Here is a 23764-nt window from a genome sequence, read left to right on the forward strand (position 1 = left end):
CCGCGTCCGCCCGCGCGACGACTGAACCTCTCGGGGCACACCTGCATGTTGCACTTGACCACGTCGAGGGGACACACGGCGGTGTGGGTCGTACCGCAGGCGAGGATGCCACCACCGATGCATTTCATGTAGTAAGTGCTGTCGTGTGGGTGATCGGGGTTCACGTAGCGCGCGTCCCATCTTTAATGGCGGTGTGGTGATGGTCATGCGCATGACGAGTTGGGAAGAGTGGTGGAGTTGGCACGCTGCGCTGTGGGAGTATAAGGAAGATGCGCTCAAAAGCATAGAAAAATGCGTAGAGACGGAGTGGCGCAGCATGGAGAAACATCTAAAGAAGAGCTACACAGAGACGGTGCTGAGGGCTCACCCGCGCTACCGCTTCCCAGCCTTCCAGGGAGGGAGCAAAGATAGAAGCCACGGCGCGGCCCATAGACGACAAAGCCAGAGCGGCCAGAGCACCCACGATGGGTGCAGGCACACGACCTACAATAGCCACCAGCGCAACGCGGCAGTCCGCGCACATGGTGGGGCCTTGTCGCCACCGCCGCCGGCGGTGTCGCGGGAAGCAGGGGCGCACCAAGACGATGACGTGCTTGCTGTGGCGGGGACCACGTCAGGCAGCACCGCACAGTTGTCGCGGCACTACACTATCGCGAAGGCCGAGCCGCTCGTATTGAACTTCGTCATGGAAAATACCGTCGGCTGCTCGATTGAGGCGACAGAGTTGACGCTGCTCTACCTTGACTACGCGTCACCCGAGCAGCTGTGGAAAAGCTCGATGACACAGGCGGTGCGCCTGGAGGCCGGCGCGCGCCAGCGTGTCTCCCTCCCTTTCGATCTTGTGTCGGAGGGCGAGTACGCCATCATTGGCCTGTCCTGGTCTTTGCTGGGTCAGGAAGGGTACTACTACTTTGCCACGCGGGAAAGCCGGCCTGGATGCCCGGAGAGCCTGTACGAGTACGCGATCGAGCACCCAATGCCCTCGCTCGATGCCCCGGAGAACATTCAAGTGAGCGTGACGTCATCGAAGGCGTGTGTCACTGCCACCTTCCGACCCCCGCTTCCCGAACACCTGTACGACGGTGAGTATTTTCACACCAACCTCATCGTGCAGAACACCAGCGCGCAGCAGGATGCGGCGCATGTGGTTCTGCAACGCAGCCCCGTGGCATCACATCTCATGTACATCGAGGAATTTGGCCGGCTGCAGAACCTCAAGCGAGAGGCCCCGTTGGTGCTGGCGGAGCACCTGAAGGCGCAAGAGACTCGCACTTTCGCCGTCACCATACGCCCGCAACATCGTCGCGGCGATACGGCGCGGCAGAACACCCCAAATTACTTTTTTCTCCTTCTCGCCTACCTTCCCGAGCCCCTGTCGGTGCCAGAGATGTCGCTTCCTGGCTCCGCGAGCGTCCCGGGGGTTGAAACGCCCAGTATTACCCCGCCGACAGGGTCACTATCGTCGACAGCGATGCTGTCGCCCACTTCACCGTTGCACCGGCAGTTCCACACCCCGACCGCTCCTGTTGTTGCCCTCAGTGCTGCGAGTGGGCCGACCATCATGGTACGCCTACATCGGTTGCTGCGCCGGTGCGAAGTCCAGCCAGTAGTGGCAATGCACTCGACAGTGCTTCCGCCAGCCAACGCATCACTGCAAACAGCTGTGGTGCTGACAGTAAAGAACATTAGCCCGACCGCGGAACGTACCCCTATTTCCGCTACTCTCGTGACCGCAATCATTTCCAAGGGCGGCGAGCCTACCTCCATCACGCCGACGAGCGCCACTGATGTCGTGCAGGCGGTGCCAGTATCAAGCAGCGGAAACCCACCATCGCCGCGGCACACCCACTCCAGAGGCCTCTCGTACGCGCCAGTGCGTATTGCTCGTGTGCTGGTCGTGCACAGCCCGCGCTGGGGTGTGGAGTGCAAGGGCACCGAGGAGCTGTTTGCAGACCGCGCCATGCACTGTCTGCTCTCTCACGGAGACTCACTGACACTACCTCTGCTGGTAAAGCGACAGCCGCGCGCCGCAGGGGAGGAAAACACGACGGAGCGGCGCATACTCCTGAGCGACGCCGCCGCCGCCACCACCACCACCAGCACCGGGGTGCAGTGCCCGTACAGCGACACGACGTGCATGGCGCTGGAAAGCGCATTTCCGTCGCAAGAAGGGGCAAAGGCCGTTTCGAATCACCTCGGCACGTCCATATCCCAGTCGGAGCGCAATCTTTTCTTTCTCCAGACCTCGTGCCTCGGACCGGGCCGCGTCGGCGCACGCCCGTCCACGGCCGAGGCCGGCGGCGGCTTGGCATTCTACGCCGACAAGGCTGGGCAACAGGAAGCACCGAAGACCGCAAAGCAGCGCCAATGCGACGAGGTGGACGAGGAGAGGCGTCTCTGCGGGGGAGCGATAGAGCAGTACACCCCACTTGCCATCGCCGTGGCGTGGGTGCGCGAAGAGGACGGCAGCGTCGACGGCCGCGAGAGGCATAATGGTGGTGGTGGTGGTGGTGGTCTGGGACTGCGAGAAGGCCAAGCGTTTCTCTTTGTGGACCCCATCGAGCACGTGTACCAGACACTGGCGCAGCAGCAGCGGCGGCAGGCGGAGCAGGAGTCAGCAGCGTCGCTTGATCCCGCCCTCAGTGCCGTCAGGGCTGGAGTGTCAGTCGAGCAAACCCAGCAGGAGCTCTGTGAGGCGATGTTGGTGCGCTACGCCAGCCTCAAGCCCTGGCAGGGAGCCTTGGTGTCGCACGTCCACGTACCGCGAGTCGTGCAAATCTCGAAGGGTCAAGGCTCGAACAAGACTGTTGCTGCCCCAGTGCCGGTGACGCTGCGCTGCCTATCGCTGGCGCCGGTGCCGCTGCTCGTGACTGCCGAGGCGCTGCCGCCCTCAGTGCCGCACCGCTCTCTGTCCTATCCGGAGAGCGTTCGCGATGGAGGTACGAGGGGCAACCAGCCCGCCAGCCCTGCCACGCCACCACCACTCTTTCATCCGGCAGCAGCAACAGTAAGCAGCTCCGATGTGCCGGTACTGTTTGTGGGCAAGACGATGCACACATTCTTGCTAATGCCGAGCGACGAGTACGAGGTGAAGTTTACAGCGCTCGCGTTGCGTCCTGGAGTGGTGGACCTTCAGGGCATCTCTCTCAGTGCGACCCCCATCTGCTATCTGCACAGCACCACTGGGAAAAAAGCGGACGACGACGGCGGCGCTGACGAGGTGCGAGGCACGGTAGGTCCACCGCCGCCGCCTCAGGGCGGTAACACTGCCACCACTGTGCAGCCGCTCATGTTCACAGGTATGACACTTCCGTCTCTCATTCGCGCCTTGCTGAGTCGCAAGACGCCGTCTGCAGAGCCCAGAACTACGGCACACGTGTTGCCCTCAGGCCAGCAGCTATCTGAGCACGAGCGCTCTGACGACGAAGCAGTCGAGTGCAGCAGCGCGGAACGGTGCGGACGCCAGCGACGCCTGCAGGGGCATCTGGCGGCTGCAGCGCATAGAAGTGTGATGACGCTGATCGAGCGCCACGGCACCCGGGCAGCGGAGCTGGTGCATCAGCTCGCCCCTCTGGGCCCTGCCGGCGGCCCCACGGTCAGCCAGGTGATGCCGCGCACCGCGCCCGCCCTCACGCGCGTCATTGTGGTCGATGTCCAAGCCGCTACACAGCCCGATGTAGGGGTTAGTGCTGGTGCGACGGTGCAGAAAGCGGCACCTGCTGCTGCCCCTGATGCGACCGTGAGCGACTCTTCCACCGCGGCGGCTACGGCGACGCACACTCATGACCCCATCCGCAAATTCTTCCGCCAGCTAGAGAACTTCGAGACGGAACTCCAGAGAGCGAGACTCAGCAACCCGTCCGACCCTTATGCGTTGCAGTACGTTTACCGCCCCACCGTCAAGATGGCGGAAGAAGGCACCTCTAGGGCGGCCTACTACACGTCCAACCGCTCCTTTACCACATCCATGTCAACCACCAGCGCCGCAGCCCCTTTGATCAGCTCCTCCTGGAGCACGTTACTGATGCCAGCGGCAGCGCTGTCACCTGCAACAGACAACTCTGTGACGACGAGCGGCGGAGGGGTCGCGGAGCCTGGCAGTGTTGGCGACTCCCGGGCGACCGATCGGGTCTCGGCAATGTCGCGAAAGGCGTGCAGCGTCGCGCGGCCGGTGCTTACGACCTCCTTCAGCGCACGGGAAAGCTCGTTCTCGGCTCCATCACCCACGCAACAGCCCTGTGACGATCCCCTGGAGCCGAGCAGCCCTCTGCACCTCCCCGCAGTAGCGTTCGAGCGCCGTGCAACGGAGGTCGCCCTCACCCTCGATATTGGCGAGGTGGTCAGTGACAAGTACACAGCAGAGCCTGCGACGTGTGAGGACTCAGACTCTCCCTGCGTAGCCGGCATCAAGATGCAGGTTGACCTCATGTCTCCGCTGCAGCAACTGCACTCGAACAATGTTGACTTAGCGGGTGCCGCTGGCATGAGTGACGACACCGAAGTGCTGATGAGCGCAGCTGGTGTCGACGATCCGGAGGCGTGGGCTTCTCCGGCAGAGAGAGACGCGCCTGCGACACTAAGGCACTCCCAGGGATCAGAACACTCCAGTTTAGAGGCCTCGGTATACAACCCGCTATCGCAGCCCTCCGCTGCTGGTACTGCAGCGGCTTCCCCTCCTAGCTTTACCTCTGGCGTTGTTGGAGGCATTCCCCCACCCTCCCCGTCGTCTTCGTCCCCCACGTCATCGGGAGCAGCGGAAGCATCAGCAACGACGCCACCAACATGAATGCGCGGCAGTGCAGCTGAATGGACAGAGCAATTTTGCTTAGCGGGGATGCCGCGCGCGTGTGAGTGAGTGTGTGAGTGTGTGTGAGTGTGTCTCCTGGAAGTGTATGACACTGTACGTGGATACAACGCGTAGCGGGCTGTGCGTGTATGTCTGGGTCTTTGTGTTTTCTGCCGCAGTTGCTGTTCCACTGTGGTGATGGTGGTCTCTCGCGTGTGTGGTGTCTGTACAGGTGTTGAGGAGTGAGTATCAATCTACGTGTTCAGCTCTCGTGCTAAAGAACAAGCCCAACCCTTTCCCACCCACCCGCAATGACCACGGGAGGGGACAAACAGGCCTTGGAAAAAGAGGAGTCGAGGATGATGACAGCCGCAGATTGAGTTGCCCGTGTGGCGCCGGCTTCAGTGGAGTACTCGAGCAGGGGAGCTATACACCTCTGTGGATGTGTGTGTGGCGAAAAGACCCGTAGGCACGTCTTGGCGTGCGTAGGGATGTCTCCGGGTGCGCACGTGCAATGAGGTCTCTCATCTGCAGCCCTTCCCTAACACCCGATTCACCTTCCGGCAACTCATGTATTTGCCCTCTTCCTCCCCTCCCCCCTTCTCTCCTTGTTTGTTGAACTCCCCATAAGCATGCATTACCGATACAAGAGCGCATCGACAGCTGCAGCTACACCGATTTCAACCCATATACATACCTACGCACAATCAACCGCGCGCACACGAACCCTGTCGGAGGAACTCTCCACCGCTCCCTTCCTCCCCCTCTAGTTTTGCGTTGTACTTGTTCTCATTTTTGCTGTTGTTACCACGCACACACACATACGAGTGCATGTGCTAACCCGTCTGCTCTCTCTTTACTTTTCCCCTTCCTTGTTTGTCCCTCGTCACATCGCAGCCAAGCGTCCGCTGTCGATTGCTTTGCCCACCCACCCACGCTCAAGCATATCTACACCAACACAGCAGCACCAGAAAGCAAAGCGGAAGAGCGAAGGAGGGGAGCGAGAAGAAGTGACAAGACAAACGGAGGAGGCGCTGTGCAGCACTCGAGAGGCGTCCGACCATCACTACCCGCGCTCAGAGAGCGAAGAGGGGGAGGAGGTGCAGCCACGCCTCGGCCTCTCTCTGCGTGTGTGTGTGTGGGGGTCGTTATATTATTGTGGATGGATGCCTGTGCTTGCGCGTGCGTGTGTGTGTGCGTGTGCGTGTGCCTCTCTCTCTCTCTCTGTATTGCGTCAGCGTAAGTGGACAACGTCTTCAGCCCACGGCATCTGACGCAGCAGCACTCCCAAAAGGAAACGGAAAAAAGAGCGCCCCTGGGCCAACTTTGTGAGACGGTGCATTAGCCGCAACCACACGCCTTTGTTTTCCTCTCCCTCCCTCCCTCCCCCCTCCCCCTCTCCGCAATGTTTCAGAACAATCTGACCAGCCCCCTCAAGCGTCACCGCGGCCCCAGTGAGGACCGTGACGAGGGAAGTCCACACGCGCAGCAGCTGCTGCACCATCACATCCCCCATGATGGGCAGGGCAGCAGCGCTGAGGGCAGCGCCACTACCACTACCGTGATGATGCAGACGCTCTATGTTGATTCCACTCCCACCAACGCCGTAGTGACAGAGCGCAGCTCCCACTACGTGACCCCGGTGTCGCAGGGTGGCGACAAGGTTGACGAAGATGTGCAGGCTCGCCGGCTGTACGGCCCTGCTGATGACACAATACAACTCGCCTCAACGCACTCCGCAGAGTTCACGCAAAGCTCCTCCTACACAAGTCGATCACGTGCGAGCAGCCACAGCAATCGGCCCACCCCGCCTCCGCCGCTGCGACATACGGCGCCATCGTCGTCGTCATCGGCCTCGTCCTCCTACAGCGACGAGGACGTGGAGGACGATACCAACGAGAAGGACCCACGCAACCACGCTGAGGATGTAACGAAGAAGTACCCGATGTTCACGGAGGCCTACGCGGAGAAGTTCCGCCGCGATGCGACGCCGTTCATGCGCGTGGTGGAAGTCTCCTCGACAGTGCCACCGACCTCCTCGCAGAGAGGCAGCGTCAGTGGCCCCCCGTACTGCGAAAAGCATTTTGTGCTCTACGACACCTACCTGTACGAGCGCACCCTCGGCAAAGGGACCTTCTCGAAGGTGGTGCTCGGTACCGCGCCACCGTCCTCGCCGGCGCTGGCTACTCAAATCTCTGGCGATGTCCCGGCACGGGTGGCGCTGAAGGTGTTTCGGGACAAGGAGGAGTACATCGAGGCGTGCTGGGACGAGTTCACCATTCTCAACTCCATCTGCGTCGACCCGCCCTCGGTCACGCCGGAGGAAGCCGCTGCTGGCCACTGCCACGACGCGACGGCCCCATCGCCGTACATCTCCGTTCGCTCCGTTGTCATGTTCACCGCCTCCACTTGTGGCATCAAGCAGCAGTACTTTGCCGATCAGGGTCGCTTCCTCGTGCCCATGGGGTACGTTGCGCACCCGGTTCACCCGGCCATTGTCTTTCCTGTGATGGGGCCGACGCTGCTAAACGTGCTGAACACCATCCGGCAGAAGAGCAAGGAGGTGACGCGCGCGTCCCGGCGCAAGCGGCTGCGTACGGAGGCGCAGCCGAGAAAAAGTACCGGCAGTGGTGGCGCCTTCACCACGAGGCCACCACAGCTTGCTACCGCAGCTACCATAGACATGGCCACCAGCGCAGACGTACAGCAACCACTGCCGCCACTCCCACAGCAGCAACCGCAGCAGCAGCGACGGCGCGTGTACTACCGCGGCCTCCCTCTCCCGCTCCTCAAGGCGGTACTGTATCAGGTGCTGACCTTCCTGCAGTTCATCCACTGCCGCGGAGTCGTGCACACGGACCTGAAGCCGGAAAATGTTCTCTTTGAGTCCTCCAACGTGCTCTCCGTCGACCTCGACATCTACTACAGTCACTATGTCCGTCGCGGCGGCTACGGTGCTGCCAACAGAGTGCCTTTCGTCACCGAGACCAAGAAGCGGTCAAACGACGACTGCAAGCTCCACAGCTCTTCGCTCGAGCAGCGGGCACACCGACATGAGCAGATGACCTTCAGCCCCTCCTCACCTCCACCGTCGTCAAACCGCAGCACATTCGCCGCCACCGGCGCAGCTGCGGAGGGTGAGGGGCTCAAAGCTTCGCCGCTGGAAGGGACGCGTGTCATGAGCGCGGGGGCGACACCCATGTCGTCAACGGACCTCGGCACCGTGCCCGCCGACGCCACCCCAGCCCAAAAGGGCGATTTAACACTGGCGCACTATGTGAGGGTGCCGATGCCGGTGATGAACAGCGTGCGTGTTGTCGACCTCGGTGCAGCACAGTTTCTCTCCACCTTCCGCGATCACAGCCTCATCCCAGGCTACGGGCACATCCCTGTCAGTTACAACCCAATCCAGACCTCTCACTATCGCAGCCCTGAGGTACTGCTGGGCTTTGGCTGGAACACCTCAGCGGATATCTTCTCCTTGGGATGTATGATTCCAGAACTGCTCACAGGCGAGTGTCTGTTCATGCCGAACCACACGATGGAGCACCTGGCCATGATGCAGCACGTCATCGGTAGCTTCCACGACAAGGAGGGCATCCGCGGTGGGACGGCGACAAACCTGCGCAGCGTCTTTGCATGCGACATGCGCACCTTTCGCCACTACTTCACCCTCCAGCCGAACAACCGCGACTTCGACCTCAAGTGGCCTGTGTCGAAGAGTATGGTGAATGAGCAGGCAAAAAACCAGCGCTTTGCACCGGCGGCGAGCGGAAAGACAGAGGAAGATGACCTGGAGCCTCTCGAAGAGACACTGCCGGGGGACATCGACTATGTGACTCAGAAACCAACCCTGGACGAGATCCTAGCCCCGCTGCCAGACTTGCTGGACCTGACGCGGCGCATGCTTCAGTACCACCCCTTCAAGCGCATTACAGCAGGGGAAGCCATGCAGCATCCCTTCTTCCGGAATATGTAGAGTCAATGTCCCTCGCGCGCCTCTGTGTGGGTGTGTCCTTTGTCGTCTCGGTTGGAAACTCCTCTTCGTCTTCGCTGACTGCGTCTCCCTCTCTCTTCAGCGTTCCTAAGCGCAGGCCTGTACGGGGGCGTACGCGCACGCTTCATGATGGTAAAAGGCGCGGTACGCACGCTGCAACGGAAAGACGGGGGGGGGGGGGGGGGCTGCACACTCGGGGGGCGCAGTCTGTGTGCCTCTGTGGGTCTGCCTGTCTTGTGTCGTTAGACACCTCCCTCCCCCATTTCCAAAACCACCATCACTGCAGTATCCCGCTGTCCGCTCTCTCACGCTGTCTCGGTCTGCCTGCGCGCCTCTCTGTGTGTGGTCCACTGGATTAGACTCGTCATGCAGATGTGAAGTGAGTGCGCATTTTTGTAGTTGCCATGTCTTTCTGTCTCTTCCTTGACTTGGTGTATAGAGGGGAATGGCTGCTTGTTGGCGGTATGTTACCCGCTGAAGCTTATGTTAGCAGCTAGTGCTCCTGGCGACTGCATGCATGTGTGTGTGTGTGTGTGTGTGTGTGTGTCGGCGTTTGTGTGCGGCGTGGTAGAGAAGACAACTTCCGAGAAGACGACTCGAGGTGGTGGTGAGAGGTAGAAGAGGGAAAAGGCAAAGAGAGCGAATGGGGTAGAAACTCACACTCACATAAACACACGTGTGCATGTGAGTGTGAGTGACTTTCCGTGCTACGGCAATGAGGCGCGTGCGTGCTTTTTTTTATGTGTGTGTCACATCACCCGCCTCTATACCGTCACTGCCGTGCGTTGCGAGTCTCGTTGTGGTTGTTTTAGCGCGCGTCTCTCGCTCTCTCGTACTCGCGTCCCTCGTCGCTTTTACACGTCTATCAGCGTTCTTTCCACGCACGCGCGCGAGCACTGCTCCCTCCGGCCCTGTATAAGCCTACGTTAAACAAACGAACGCACTTCACGTGACGGTGATAGCGCTGGTCGACTTCACATGGAGGGCGAAAGGGAAGCGACGATGACAAAGTTGGCCCTTTTTGTTTTAGCCGCGCTCACTCGTCACGCATCGCAAGCGCATGTTGGAATCGAGAAAATGAAAAGGTACACACGGGCAAGGGAGGTAAACAACAGTTGTAAGGCGTGGCATGCACGCGACTTGCCGAACTGTGGGGGGGGAAGGGTGCCTTCCGTGGGCGTCGTCAGTTTTGTTCTCTTTTGTGCCTCTCTGTGTGCTTGCATAGAGGCACACTGCCCAGACAGACTGAAGCATCTCGGAGGACAGTCAAATGTCGAGGCAACCAAACCCGAGAAGAAGAGCGGTCTGTAGAAACAGGATTCAGTACCAGGCTGCGAAGCGGTGCATCGTATCGGGTGGGCGGTACGCAGGTGAGAATCAAGGCCGCTCTTTTTTCTCTTTCGAGTGCCTTTGCTGTTGTCTGTGTGTGTGTGTGTGTGGAGGGAGGGTTTTCCCCCATTCATCAACGTCATTTCCCCCACAGCCTCTCTACCTTTGCTTCACCCTCTCCCCACTACTCCACTTCTTTTTCCTCCCTCCTCACCCCGTACTGCACTCTACATACACACACATGCACTTGCAAACTCCGCCAGAATAGGGGACTCGGCGGCACTCTTTCGTGTGCAGGCATTACCGCTGTTGCCTGGCCTGGCCTCTCGCTCTTTTTATTTTCCTCTTCTCGCGCACACACTCGTCTGCTCAAGATCCAGGTCCACACACACACACCACACACACCTGCCACACTGCCCCACAGACACCTGCACTTGCAAGCACATACACACGAACTCACAGCTATAGAGAGGGAGAAGAATGCAGCCGGTGCAACCCAACCCCAGTCTCATGGGGCTGTCGCAGTCGGAGGCAGTCATCCTCTCCGAGAAGCTCTACCACATAAGCAACGAAGGGTTCATGTACTGCGCGGAGAAGTGCATCACGCACTACGGCGATGACGCCATCCCGTACCACCCTGGCGAGAAGGCGTGCCTGGATCGCTGCACCCACAAGGTCCGCAACGGCATGGACATGGCGGTTGCTCAAAAGAAAGAGTTTGAACGATTGTTGCGCAGCGGTGATCTGCCGTATCAGTGGATGAAGGACGCGGCAGCGGGTAACCTGTGACGTGCGCAAGTACGAAGGAGGGGGTGGCCCGCGACTTACACACAAACACACCTGCACGCCTCGCGTACTCCCAACAGGCTTGACGCGGTCGTTGGCTACCCCCCCCCCTTCGTCGACATCATTTGAGAAGGTGACTGATCTGGAGCAGGCCTCGGTGACTGTTGTGTGCATGTGTACCTGAGTATCGGCCCATGTGTTTGAGTGCACGCGTCTACGTGGTCAGTTCCGTACCTCTTGCTGTGTCTCATCCCCGTCTCTGCCGTACGCAGCCGCTACTGCATTTTGCTGTGTTCTGTTGTGCGTTCGTGTGTGTGTGTGTGTGTGCAGAGGGAAAGGGGGGAGGGTCTGTGGGAGAACAAAGCCATGCATCACTCTATCCAGGGCGGCCACCACTCCACAAGATAGCGTCCACATCACCTTCCTCACTCCTCCCCCCCCCCATCAACTCAATCCCCTATCACTACACCTTCCCCTTCCTCAGGGTTAGGAGGCTCCACTGTGAATTACAGTCCTAACTCAGATGACACTCGTCATAGCTGCGTCCCGTCAACGCACCCACCACTCCTTCCCTTTTCGCATGGTTAGCTTCGCCAACACTACTTGCTGCCACCTGTCGACAGGAATGCGTCGAACATGGACATACGTTTTGCCGCTACGACACTACCAGTGGCTTTCTGATAGGACCCTCTCAACGTCCTCTTCAACCTCCGAGTTCCCTCCCTCTTCCACGGCCTGCAGCCTCCTCCAGAGCAGCCTCCCAAAGTCACCTTTCCTCCCTCCCTGCTCCTGCATCCCTACACATCATCAACTACTCCTAAACTGGCACACTCGCCATCACCCCTACTTAACCTACAAACACCTCCCTCATGCCCCTTGGACAAATCTCTCTCACCACCTCCACCAACCTCCGCAGACCCGCCATAATCACGGTAACGCTGCTTCAATCTTAAGCACTCCTACACTCCCACCAGCTCAGCAACGTCACTGCAACAGTTCACTGCCACAACAATCACACTTAAAAGCTCCACTACACAGCCCAACACCCCACATCGCCGTTGACCATTTTCGAACATCACCGCCTCATTCACCTTCTGGCCATGCCCGCGCATCTGCCCCTGCGTGCCTGCCCGTGCGACTGATGAAAAGCCTTATGTTACTGACACCTCTTCTGATCGTGTTGGTGACGAGCACACATTTGCATAGTTATCCCTGTCTGACCGCACACACACACACGCGCGCGCGCAGCCGTGCGTCACTAGAGCCTTTCCCGTTGCCCCTGCACTCTTCCCCCATGTTGGCCACCGCCCTCGCCCCGCTGCAGCCACCCGCGTGATGAACCAATCATGTTTCACTCTTGTCTGAACCACCTGCCGTGATTACACACACACCCGCGAGGTGTAGCTGACCCGTGCACGCCCTCGCTCCCTCCTTGCCCCCCCCCCTCCACCGCCAACCACGCCTCATCGCCTGCAACCCGGGCCAGCGCAGCCCCACATGATGTGGAACACGCAACACTCCGATACCGCTGAGCATGGATGTGACTGACACCACATTGCGGACTGACACACTGGCTGCTGCTGGTGGTGGTGCGCGGGCAGCCGCGACCGCCCCGCCCTACCCGCACACACACGCGCACATGTGACGAGCACACAACACACAACTAGGTAAGAGCCGTCTGAACGACATACCTCCGTCCTGTGGAACAACAACACCTGGGGCCTGCCACCGCAATGGCTGAGCCCTGCGTCTGATGTGCGCGTGCCAGTGTCAGTGGGGTGGCACCACCACAGCTAACTCCCTTTTCCAGCCCACACCTTCCTCCCCTCTGCGGAGCGCGGAGACGGGCGAGGAAGTAGTGCGCGCGCATCTGCCCCTGCGTACCTGCCCGTGCGACTGATGAAAAGCCTTATGTTACTGACACCTCTAGTCTGATCGTGTTGGTGACGAGCACACATTTGCATAGTTATCCCTGTCTGACCGCACACACACACACGCGCTGCACAGAGGTAGTTGGGCGGGACAGGTGTAGTGTTTACTGTGGTTTGGGTGGGGGAGGTGTTGCGGCAGCGAATGTTCTTTGCTTGTTTGTATGTAGTGTGGGGTGGCGAAGCGGTAGCTGGTGCGATTGTATGAGATAGGCTGGAAGTTGTGGGCCTTTGTGGTAGGGAGTGGAGGGTGAATGTTACACAGGGCGAGGGGTAAGAGGGATCGTTTAGTGCTGGTGGTGCTTCTCAGGGTAATAAGACAAGGAGGCAGTGAGCGGGAGCACGTTGAGTTTTGCCTGAGTGCTGAAGAGGGCGGAGTTGTGAAAGGCTGCTGTTGGTTGTGCGGTTCCAAAGCCAATGAGTGCACTCACACGCACCCTGAGAAAGAGGTACCACGTGGCCTATACGTCGTGGAGCAATGCACTCCATTTGAAGCTCTTTGATGAGGGACACATACAACACCTCAGTGTGTGGCATTGCAGGGCCCAGCACCTCCCCCACACACACACACGCTCTCCGTGGCGAGGCCAGGCAAAACCCCCCCTCCTTCCCTGCCAACGCCAAACCACCCTCTGGTGCTGACAGGGTCAAGAGCCGACAATGTGGGGGAGGCGTCAGAGCGATGTATCGCCCCTCACATCGGCGGTCAGGTCGTGGATGGCGCTGCGTTGGAGCGACCTGCGGCAGGGAAGACGTCTGTGCCGCCCACTTGGTGGGCAGAGTGTCAGCGTAGCTCGAACGCATCTCCTTTGGCCCTCACTGCCTACTGCTGGGGGTGCCCGAGCCATCCCGTGGGGTGCACGAGGTGGCGGCTGGCAGAATGGTGTACCGGCTGTGACACAACCTGCAAGACGGGGGTGGGTGGGCAGAGTTGGGGACCGGGGCCATGCTTGGGTGACTGGGTCGGCGCACTGCTGTCACGCGTGTGTCTAGCGCTGCTTCGCCGGACGGGATGGGCCAGTTTGGCAGGCCTGGGTGGGGCGGAGTGGCGTTGAGCCTATGGTGTGGCAGAGAGGGCGCACTCTGAAAGGAAATCGATCTGGAGAGTGTGGAAGAACGTAGGAGAGCGACATCGGGAAGGGTGCGCGGGTGCTTCCTTTGTTGGTGACGCCGATCGGGCTCAACGCCTGGATCCCTGAACTCGAGGCAAGTGGCGACACGAAGACCATACAGACACACTGGTAACAACAGGAAGGGCCCAAGTAGCAACCAAGACGGAGTAGAGTGGAGATGCGAAGCTGGAAGCTACACGCCTGGACGTGTGTGCGGTATGTTTTGGATGGTAATGTCCTCACTGAACTTTTCAAGTGCGACGTGTGGCGTCATTCTCGGTAGCAGCTTGTCCATTTGACTTTGTGTGCTCCCCCTCCTCCTCCCTCTCTCTCTCTCTCTCTCTTACCTACCCTGTCTTTCTTTCTCTGCTCGCTCTCGCTTTGCCGTGATGGGGTGCCTTCACTTCTGGGATCCTAACCCGACATGCGCTTGCCTTCCAAATCCACCGCAGCAAGAGAGGTGCACGGCAACACAACAGAGACGTATCCTAGAAGCGGTGGTGGACCTCCGCACGAGGGCAATGTCATGGTACTATCGTGGCGGCGGCAGCGGCAGCCGTGGCCGTGGACCCTACCGAGGAGGTGGCGAAGGCAACTTCCGTCGCGGTCGTGGAAGCTACGCAGATGCCGTATCTGACGGTAACATGAACAGCAACGAGGAGCAGCAGCGAGGTGCGCGGCACCAGTCACGCTCCTCTGGCGACGACGACAGCGAGAGGGAAAGCGGAGACTTTGGAAGCAATGCGCAGCGCCATGCGGGCCCACCCCTCCCTCTTGAGGCCCTCGGGTCTTTCCTTCGAGATGTCGACGGCAGCAACTACAGTCAGCTGAAGCAGCTCACAGGCCGTACGTACAGCCTCACGCAGCAGATGAGTCCAGACCCCGCGTCGGTGTCTATCCGCTTTGTGCGCATCCAATCAGACCCGTTTGCCCCTGGCAGTCAGGTGTGCGTGACCGTGCAAACGCCGTTTTCTGCGTACGCCCTGCTGCACTCTGCGGACCCCACGCCGCCTGGGGTCGCTGCTGCACCCCTCAGCCATCGTCTCTCACCGGAGGATGTCGCGTGTCGCCGTGTCGCTGCCGAGGACTTCATTCTGCGTTGCGTCAAAGATGGGCTCGCGGCTAGCCGCCACACCAGTGGCGCAGTGCAGACGATCCACCAATCGCAACACGTACTCCCCCGTAGCACCGTGCAGGTGGTGGATGCGAACGAAGCAGGTGGCAGTGATGGCATTTCGGTTGGCTGGATTCATGTGTACTTCCGTGTGAAGCTGCCCGGACATGGCCGACGCATCGATGGTCGACGCATTCAGCAAATTCTGTTCTCAGAGGTGTTGCCAGTCTTCCAGGAGAACGTGCTGCGCTGCGACCACCGCGCACTGTGGGCGCACGTCACATGCGTGCACGACCAGGAGTGGCTGCGCTCGCAGCTGCGAGAGCGCGGCCTCACGGCCTTCATTGCCGATGGTGCCGTACTGCCACGTGCGGCTGGCAACTCCGACAAACGGCTGAGCGGCCCCAACGTTGTCACCTTCTCGTCACCCGACACCTTACGGCACACGTTCCATCTGCCGTACTCGGGCCGCTCTATTAGCGGTGCTGGTCTGCCACACGGTCTTACTCTCATTGCTGGCGGGGGGTTTCATGGCAAGTCAACGCTCCTGCGTGCGCTGGAGCTTGGTGTGTACAACCACGTCCCTGACGATGGCCGCACCTTTGTCGTGGTGGACCCGACAGCGGTCAAAATTCGTGCTGAGGACCGCCGCGCGGTTCACGGGACCGACATATCGCCCTTCATCACAAACCTTCCTTACGGCGACAACACGACTGCCTTCATCACCGCCGACGCGAGTGGGAGCACCAGCCAGGCCGCCAACATCATGGAGGCCCTGGAGCTTGGCTCAACGGCGCTGTTGCTTGACGAGGACACGTCGGCGACGAACTTCATGTTCCGCGACCCCCTCATGGAGCAGCTCGTCCCGCGCACGCAGGAACCAATCACTTGTTTTGTGCACCGCATATGCGACCTGATTCATCATCACGGCATCTCCGTGATAATGGTTGTGGGAGGGTCGGGGCAGTACTTCCCCATGGCGGATGTTGTTCTGGTGTTGAACGCCTACAAGGTAACAGACGCCACTGCGCGAGCCAAGGTGATTGCAGCGCAAAACACCGGCGGGAGCGGCGCTGGATTTGTGGAGTCGACAGCGCCGTCCGCAACGTCCGCCTTTTGCCTCCCTCCTCGGCGCAGCTTTCTGTACGCTGACACCTTTGGCCAACTTGGATGGCAGAGCCAGCAGCAGCACCACCACCACCACGGCTACGGCGGAAGCGGGCGAGGCATCAAAATCAGCGGCTCCGGCATTGATCACATACGCATGGCCGATGAGGACATCAATGTGACCCTTTTGGAGCAGCTGGTGGAAGAGGGGCAGCTGAATGCCATCGCGCAGTGCCTCGCGATGCTCTACGATAACGGCAGCGCGTCCGCAGCGCAGTGGCAACGGGAAGCAGCACCTCGTCCGAAGTACCCGCCATCGCTGCTGAAGCCCCTGTGTGCTGATGCCACCGCAGCTACCGGTGCGTCAGCGCCAACCCTCTCGGACTTTGCCCGCCTCGTGTACAATTGTGAAGGACGATTACGGCAGGCACGGCTGGAGCCGCAGACGTCATCCTGCTACCTGCCAGCTGGATTCACCGCCTTACCACGTGTCTTTGAAATCGGAGCGGCGCTGAACCGTCTGCGCACCCTCGTCACCAGTTGTAAGTGAGGAAGATGGACGGGCAAAGACAGTATGAGGACGCTTCATCATTCTGTCTCATTCAAGTATCTGGAAGGATTCAGCTCTGTCGAGGGAAGTGCATGTACTTGTGTGTCGGTTGGCCGTTGTATAAGGTATTAAGTAATGCGCATAGGAAAGAGAAAGAGACCGTGATGATCATCGAGCGGTGGTGGTGATTGTCGTTGTCGTTGTGCTGCAGCAATCGCCACCACCGCTCGATTACTCCTCGAAGAGGTTCCTCGCTTCAGCCTCACCCACCCCCACTCCGCCACCGTGTCGGAGATCACGCAGCGATTTCATTAACCCTATCATTCCCTTCATACGTCCGTACGAGGCACACGCACCAATGTGGGCTTGTCTATGTCCTTATGGTGTCCGTGACGCTCTCCCTCTCTCTCTCTCAGCGTCTGCGCGTGCGCTCAGGCTGTACAGTCACTGATGACGATGAGAGAATGGAACGTCCTCGAAACCGGGACAGTGAACACACAGCGGACTTTGAAGCAGGGCAAGGCAACGACGCGAAAGAGCTGACGCATCTAGGAATGGTAGAGTGAGGTGCATACACTAACGCGCGCAGACGCACCTGTAGAGAGGGAAGTGTATGTGCGTGTGTGTGTGTGTATGTGTGTGTGTACCCATGTAAGTCTGTAGAAGTTATACTGATATTGATTGTCTGACTCAAGATTTGTTTATCCTGCACTCGAGTACTCTCTCCTACTCGCTTTCCCTCCCCCTTCCCTCCCCCCCTCTCTCCTCTCCTCTCCTCTCCTCTGCCTTCGACGCTCATTTGAAGTGTGCATGTGCGTACGGTTGCCTACCTCGTCACTACGAACACGTATCTCCGAGTCCCTGAGTGTGCGTCTGCGTTCTGGCGCTGGCGCGCACGAGTCTCTCTTTCTACTCATACACAGGAGGGGGAGGAAGACAATTCCCTTAGTGGCAGCAGTTGGTGCACTGCAGCAGGGGAGGCCCTCCTCAGCTTTCCCCACGCATAAGGGATACCCCCGCACACGCACTGTGCGCGCCCTCCCTCCTCTCTCGGTCTCCTAATGTCGCACCTGCCTGCGAACCCGTTCGAGAAGGCTGATGTGTTTCACTTGTTTGACGCCATCCCTCCGGCAGCCTCCACATCCACCGCGACGGATGGCGGAAGCGATGACGACCTCGCACCCATCACGGAGGTGCAGTACATCGCGCTCCTGTACATGATGGCGGCGCAGCTGGGCATCTCACATGCTGAGGCAGAACGCGTGTTTCCATCCTACAAGCACAGGCTTCAAGCTGTCGAAGCAGCAGACGCCTCTATCGACGCCACGTCATCACAGCTCCCTCCCTTTTGCTCCCACCTCTCTCGGGAAGGCGCCGCGGCGTATTACTGGGCTCAACCCGACGCCCACACCATCCCCGACGTGCGCTGCTGCGATGCCAGGGAGATGCACAAGCAGGAAGCGTTTCCGGCGCCCGGCCATGGTCCGCATGTGCACTGCCTTCGATGCTTCCAACAGTCCATTGAACGTGCACCGCCGTCCGGGTTGGGGGTTCCACCGCCAGTCGTCGCCGACTACCGCGATGCCGCAAGTCTGCAGCTGCACCTTGAGGAGCATCGGACGCGCTATGCGACGTGCCTGCGCATCCTGGAGGAGAGCAACAGCAGCCTTGGCGCAGCGGGGGATAGGCTCTCTGACGAGGGTCTTGAAGCTTTCGAAGCAGCGGCCGAAGAGGCGAGCCGTCATGTGTGTCTAATGGCATCACTGGGAACGGTGGCGTGCCCCTTCGTCGTCTTCTACTGCGCCAAGTGCGACACCTTTGCCCCGCTGGTGCGCTTCCACCCCGTGAGCGACGCAGCGATAAACAGTGCAAGCTCGGTTGTGGCTGATACCTGGGTGGCCACGGAAAGCGCTAGCATGGTGCTGAGCCGACTCCTGCTGAGCTGCCATGTCCTATACATGCTCGATGCAGAGCGCTTCAGACGGCAACGCCACAGCGCTCAAAATGCACGTCAGAACTCGGCCACCAATGCAACACTCAGCTCACAGCACCTCCTCTACATGTTCAAACCCCTTCTCTTCTCCCCGGAAACGGAGGAGCCCTTGATGGAAGAGTTCGAGTCAGGAGCAGAATGCACGTATGCCGCGGTGGTGCTGCCGAATGCGAGTGTGGCCGGTGATCCCCCTCAGTTACTCCTGCGAGAAAAGGCAGAGGGGGATGGATCAGACGTGACGCCGACGCTATCGCGCTTTTCCCCGGTGGTTATCGGGTTCGCAATGGAGTGGGCGACAGCGGCGCTTGTGGAGAAGAAGGTCGCGATGGTGCTCGAGCACTCCAACAGGGCAACGACTGTTTGCTCACAGGAAGGCGGAGAGCCGTCCCCCTGCTCGCCCGCCTCGTCATTGTCTACGCCGCCAGCCTTCCACGTCACGACGCGGATGGTGTACATTGTGGATACGGGGAAATGGGCGGTGGCACACGTCCTCTACCACCGCCTACTCCCCGCTGACGCTGAGCTGCCGCTGGGCTACGTAGACGAAGCAGATGACGGGATTCGCGTGCAGGACGTGTACGAGGTGGATGTGCCGATGCCAGCGTGGACGGATCGCTGCATTAGTAAGAGCGAGCCGAAAGCAGCAGACGAGTCGAGCGGCGAAGGTGAGGAGAGGGGAGAGGAGGTCTGTGACGATGCTGTGGAGATCGATGCGCTTGCCATGGATGGATGTCCTTACTCCCTGGAGTCGCGTTCCATCGACTTCTTCACGCGCATGACGGCACTGGCCAAAGCAATGCACGAGCTGGCTACGTGGCGGCTCAGCATTGACGAGAACAAGGGACCATCATTGCCGTGAGCCTGAGGAAGGACGGCATCAACAAAGCACGGCGGATTGGCGTGAGAAATGTTGGTAATGGTGGTGGTCTGCCCCCCCCCCCCGCCTCTCTTGTCTTCGTTTTTGAATTCACGGGGTTGTATGCGGTATAGGCGACGGAAGCATCTCCATCCCTACGCCGCGTAGCCTTTCCTGTCCAGCGGGCTTAGCAGCGGTGCGCGTCTCTCACTGCCCTGCCGCCTCCTGCCTCCCTCCCCCCCCCTCTTGGCTCAAACCCTCATTATTTCTGACACACCCGTGTGCATCTGCATGTACGAGATACGACGCCGCTACTTCCACCGCTGCCACAGCATCCACCACGGTACCTCTTGCACTCCGTATAAGCCTGGGAAGAGCACCTGGTTAACCTCCCCCTCGCCACCTCGCCGTCCCTAAACCCGCCCTATGGCTTCATTGCAAGTAACCCCACCCTTCAGCTATCCGTCATTGTGACCACAAACACGCGCACCCGCGCGCAAAATGTCCTTGTGGGCTTCAGAACAAGGGTGCGTAAAGCAGGCTCGCATCACCTACGGCAGCACACCCACCAACGCACAACGCGCAGTTCTTGAGCATTCGCGCCGAAGGGGAAGGGGCGATAGCCTTCGTGATACCCACACCTTAGCGGGACGTGGCGAAAGGAGAGAGGGAAGGGGCACGCATGTTGTGTATCAGTGCTCAGGACCGCACGTGCATCCGGCACCTTTCCACTTCAGGCTACCATATAAGCACATGCATGTACTCCTCACGTCTCTCTTCCTACCCCCTCCCTTTCTCTCTCTCTCTGCGCTTGTCCGACAGAGTCTTTCAATGCTCTTTCCTTCCTCGTCTTCATCGCATTGCGAATTATGTGACATGGCATCAAGCACAGCGTCACCCTTCTTTGGCTCTCGCTTCATCTCCTCCGCTCTCTTCTCCTCTTGAGAGAGTGAGTGTATATAGGCTGAGGGCATTCATAGCGCGCAGACAGAGAGACACACGTTGATCAGCTCAACCCCCCGCCCGACAACATTTGATACACGCACACTGTATAAACGAGGGCATCAGTGACCAGCAGAGCTGTCGCCTGCTTTCACATCACCAGCAAAACAGAGGTAGTGGAAGTGGGCTGTTGACGTCAAATGAATCCGTCGGCGAAGCGGCACGCATACGAGCTGCTGCTGCCGCAGCAGCAGGAGCCCACAAACCCGCTGTCTGCTCATCAGAGTTGCAGAGGAAGCACAGGTGCCAGTGGTGAGAACACCACCCTTCCACAGCTCTCGTCAAACTCGGTACCTGCGACGATCCACATCACCGAGCCTTCTGCTAACTCTACTCTCATGTTCCACTCAGCAGCAGCGTCGACTTTGGTGCCCATCCTCCACGGGCGGACGGGTGCTGCAGCAGCTGCGAGAGATGTCAATGACGGCAATGCTGGAATGCACCCTCGTCCCAGAAGGAGGGTAAGCCAAAGCTACCCCGGGGCGCTCACCTCAGCGGTGCCGTCCATGGCGCTGGCGGTGGTTCCCTTCACGGGCAGTGACGGCGTCGGCATCAGCTCACCACAACGTGGTGATTCGAGAGTGGGCGGTGCTGGCCAGGATGGAAACAACACGCATGGTAGCGGTGATAGCGTTGGCTACTACTCTGGACCCTCCCCGTATGCCAAGCTGGCCCCGTTGTCGCTAAGCAGGGAGCGAGTGTGCCCGCACTGCCTTCGGTCGTATGATGTCTTTGACGACAGCGAAGGCGTCTTCGACCAGGCGACGTTCTTTCACGTGGATGCAACGACGGCGCCATCGTCGCTGCGGCCCTCAAGTCATCGGAAACTGCTCCCGCCGCCGTCGCAGGAGGGGGATGAGCAGCAGCAGCAGCAACCATCGGCGTCTTCGCGCTTGTACACTGACAACGCAGGGGATGGCGGAAATGCCACTGGGCAGCTGTTGTATAACGGGTGCAGCACGGCCTCTGGATTCGATGAGGGCAGCAGTAATGGCACCAACCGCAGCGGCAACTACATTGCGGCCTTGCGTCCACCAGCTGCTGCGTTCACCTCACACTACTTCCGTGCGCTACCCCCACCCTCGTTCATCACAGCGGTGGGAGCCCACAACGCATCGACTCTGCTTGCCATCGAGGACTACCGCCCATCACTGCTGCACGATAGCCCGAGTGGTGAGGAGGAAGCGAGGCAGCCGTGCACAGTGGCTCCCGGACCTGCTAGTGGCGAGGAGGGTAGAGACTCGAGTGGGACGATGGTGTGCAAAGCAGTTGCCGTGCCGCACTACTCTTATGTGAGCCCCACGACCTGCACAGGGATGCGCTCGCAGGTGCGACTGCTGCAGCAGCATGACGTCAAGAAGACGGCGACAGAGGTAGAGCACGAAAATGAGGAATGGCTATCGTGCGAAAGCGACTCGCTCGTCTACTCCCCCATCGCTGCGGAGCCGTCGCCGAACAATGGCTACTACCGTCATTACTTCAAGGAGCTCCGCCAACTGGGCCGAGGTACTTACGGAGGGGTCTACCTCTGCCGCCACATCATGTGCGGCGTCAATCTTGGTGAGTTTGCCCTTAAGAAGATTCCAGTTGGCGACAAAGCCACCTACCTGCAGTCGGTATTGCGTGAGGTGCGCATTCTCGAGGAGGTTCGGCGACACCCCAACGTGGTCGAGTACAAGCACAGCTGGGTGGAGGAAGCGCAGCTCGCCGACTTTGGTCCACCCGTGCGCTGTCTCTTCATCCTGATGGAGTACGCGTCCGCTGGCTCGCTCGACACTTATCTGGAGCGCTACGGCAACCATCTCTCCACGCTTGCCGTGTGGTACTTCTTCCTCAGCTCCGTGGCAGGCACGGCGCACCTTCACGAGAAACACATCTTACACCGCGACTTAAAGCCTCAGAACCTGTTGCTGGCCGCGATGGAGGGCCGTCCTCCACGCGTGCTGGTCAGCGACTTTGGCACGGCAGCCTTGCTGGGGGACATCTCGTATGACCGGTCCGGCGGTACAGGGACGCTCGAGTACATGGCGCCGGAGCTCTTGGAGACGGCCGCCTCGCCACACGGCATCAACGAGCGGTACGTGAACCATCACACGATGGCCTCCGACGTGTGGTCGCTGGGGATGGTGCTGCACTACCTCGCCTTCGACGGGACGCTGCCGGAGCGACGCGAGGACGGCAGTGTCAACCTCGACGAGGCACACCGCTCGGCCAACGACAGGCCGCCTGAACTGCTCAAACTGCTCGAGGCTATGCTGCAGCTCGATCCCGCAAGGCGGCCGCGCTGCAGCGACATCCTCGGCTCCCCGATGGTCCAGTCCATCATGCGCATATTCAACAAAGATGACCACAGCCAGTGGGACCTCTCCATCCAGGAGCAGCAGCGCCTGGCCACTGCGCCGTCTGCGATCCTCCCGTTGGAGCGTCCATCCCGCCCACCGGTGTCGGTACCACCTCCCAGGAGCGCACCACTCAAGCTTCCAGAGCCCTCGAGTATCGATGTCAGAAACTCACCCCCCAGCGCTCGCAGCCGCAACTCTATAACCGCCATCTCCAACTCCTCACCGGGGCGCGGCATGCGGGCTGACCGCACGAATGCGAAGGACAAGAGCAACGCACTTCACAGCAGCCGTGTTGAGCTCCTCTCAGCGTCGGCACTGGGGGACACATCGACGGTGGCAGCGCGTGGCGGAAGCAGCGGCAGCAGCAGCGGTAGCCCCAAGGCCAGGAAGTTGCCTCCACCGCGCCCTCCGTCTACTTTGATCGTTCAGCATGGCCAGCAGCAGCAGCGCCTGCATGCGGTGACCAGATCACCGCGGACACAACCTTCCCTCTTGAACATAACTCGGTCTTCAGACTCGCTACCGCCACGCAAGGCTGACGTCGGCGTGCAAACCGATCCGGTAGTGATCCTGGAGGAGCAGCAACGACACAGTGGGAGGGACATGAGTAGTAGTAACTAAGTGAAAGAGGAACATGCCCCGGTGTGGCCCATGCGCCACGATTGATCCTCATGAGCATCCCCCCTCGCAGAGGTGTGGGAGAGCATGTATGTACGTGTGTGTGCCTTCATTGCTCTGTTTCTTTCCTCTGAGACCCTCTTCCACCGTACCTCGACCCGCGGCCCTTCCTTCCTCTCTCACTATCCTCCGTCAGTCGGCGGATAGACTCCTACACTCGATCCGCCCTTCGCTCTCGATCCAT

At 59.8% G+C, this 23764-nt stretch overlaps 6 protein-coding genes and 3 non-coding genes across 10 annotated transcripts; all 9 read left to right on the forward strand.

The window, feature by feature from the left end:
- Positions 1-199: 199 nt before the first annotated feature.
- On the forward strand, positions 200-4786 carry LbrM_25_2520 (hypothetical protein, conserved; the record flags this gene model as incomplete). Its single annotated transcript, XM_001565703.1, has 1 exon — positions 200-4786. One exon carries the CDS (start codon positions 200-202, stop codon positions 4784-4786), a length of 4587 nt encoding a protein of 1528 aa, XP_001565753.1.
- Positions 4787-6191: 1405 nt separating this feature from the next.
- LbrM_25_2530 (protein kinase, putative) lies at positions 6192-8765 on the forward strand (the record flags this gene model as incomplete). Its single annotated transcript, XM_001565704.1, has 1 exon — positions 6192-8765. The coding sequence occupies one exon, from the start codon at positions 6192-6194 to the stop codon at positions 8763-8765; it is 2574 nt and encodes an 857-aa protein (XP_001565754.1).
- Positions 8766-10592: 1827 nt separating this feature from the next.
- Positions 10593-10901, forward strand: LbrM_25_2540 (hypothetical protein, conserved; the record flags this gene model as incomplete). Its single annotated transcript, XM_001565705.1, has 1 exon — positions 10593-10901. The coding sequence occupies one exon, from the start codon at positions 10593-10595 to the stop codon at positions 10899-10901; it is 309 nt and encodes a 102-aa protein (XP_001565755.1).
- Positions 10902-12229: 1328 nt separating this feature from the next.
- LbrM_25_snoRNA1 lies at positions 12230-12309 on the forward strand. The gene has a single exon (XR_001182271.1). It is a non-coding gene (small nucleolar RNA).
- An 81-nt stretch (positions 12310-12390) lies between these two features.
- Positions 12391-12467, forward strand: LbrM_25_snoRNA2. 2 transcript variants are annotated; one of them, XR_001182272.1, is made up of 1 exon: positions 12391-12467. It is a non-coding gene (small nucleolar RNA). The 2 variants fall into 2 exon arrangements; XR_001182273.1 differs by having other exon boundaries at positions 12406-12467.
- A 72-nt stretch (positions 12468-12539) lies between these two features.
- LbrM_25_snoRNA4 lies at positions 12540-12648 on the forward strand. Its single transcript, XR_001182274.1, has one exon. It is a non-coding gene (small nucleolar RNA).
- A 1934-nt stretch (positions 12649-14582) lies between these two features.
- Positions 14583-16709, forward strand: LbrM_25_2550 (hypothetical protein, conserved; the record flags this gene model as incomplete). The annotated part of the gene is made up of 1 exon (XM_001565706.1): positions 14583-16709. The coding sequence occupies one exon, from the start codon at positions 14583-14585 to the stop codon at positions 16707-16709; it is 2127 nt and encodes a 708-aa protein (XP_001565756.1).
- Positions 16710-17770: 1061 nt separating this feature from the next.
- On the forward strand, positions 17771-19561 carry LbrM_25_2560 (hypothetical protein, conserved; the record flags this gene model as incomplete). Its single annotated transcript, XM_001565707.1, has 1 exon — positions 17771-19561. One exon carries the CDS (start codon positions 17771-17773, stop codon positions 19559-19561), a length of 1791 nt encoding a protein of 596 aa, XP_001565757.1.
- Positions 19562-20700: 1139 nt separating this feature from the next.
- Positions 20701-23523, forward strand: LbrM_25_2570 (protein kinase, putative; the record flags this gene model as incomplete). Its single annotated transcript, XM_001565708.1, has 1 exon — positions 20701-23523. The coding sequence occupies one exon, from the start codon at positions 20701-20703 to the stop codon at positions 23521-23523; it is 2823 nt and encodes a 940-aa protein (XP_001565758.1).
- Between the last annotated feature and the right edge of the window lie 241 nt (positions 23524-23764).

The sequence above is a fragment of the Leishmania braziliensis genome, contig 40, assembly GCF_000002845.2.
Source record: "Leishmania braziliensis MHOM/BR/75/M2904 WGS CADA00000000 data, contig 40, whole genome shotgun sequence".
In the NCBI taxonomy this organism is placed as follows: Eukaryota; Euglenozoa; class Kinetoplastea; order Trypanosomatida; family Trypanosomatidae; genus Leishmania; species Leishmania braziliensis.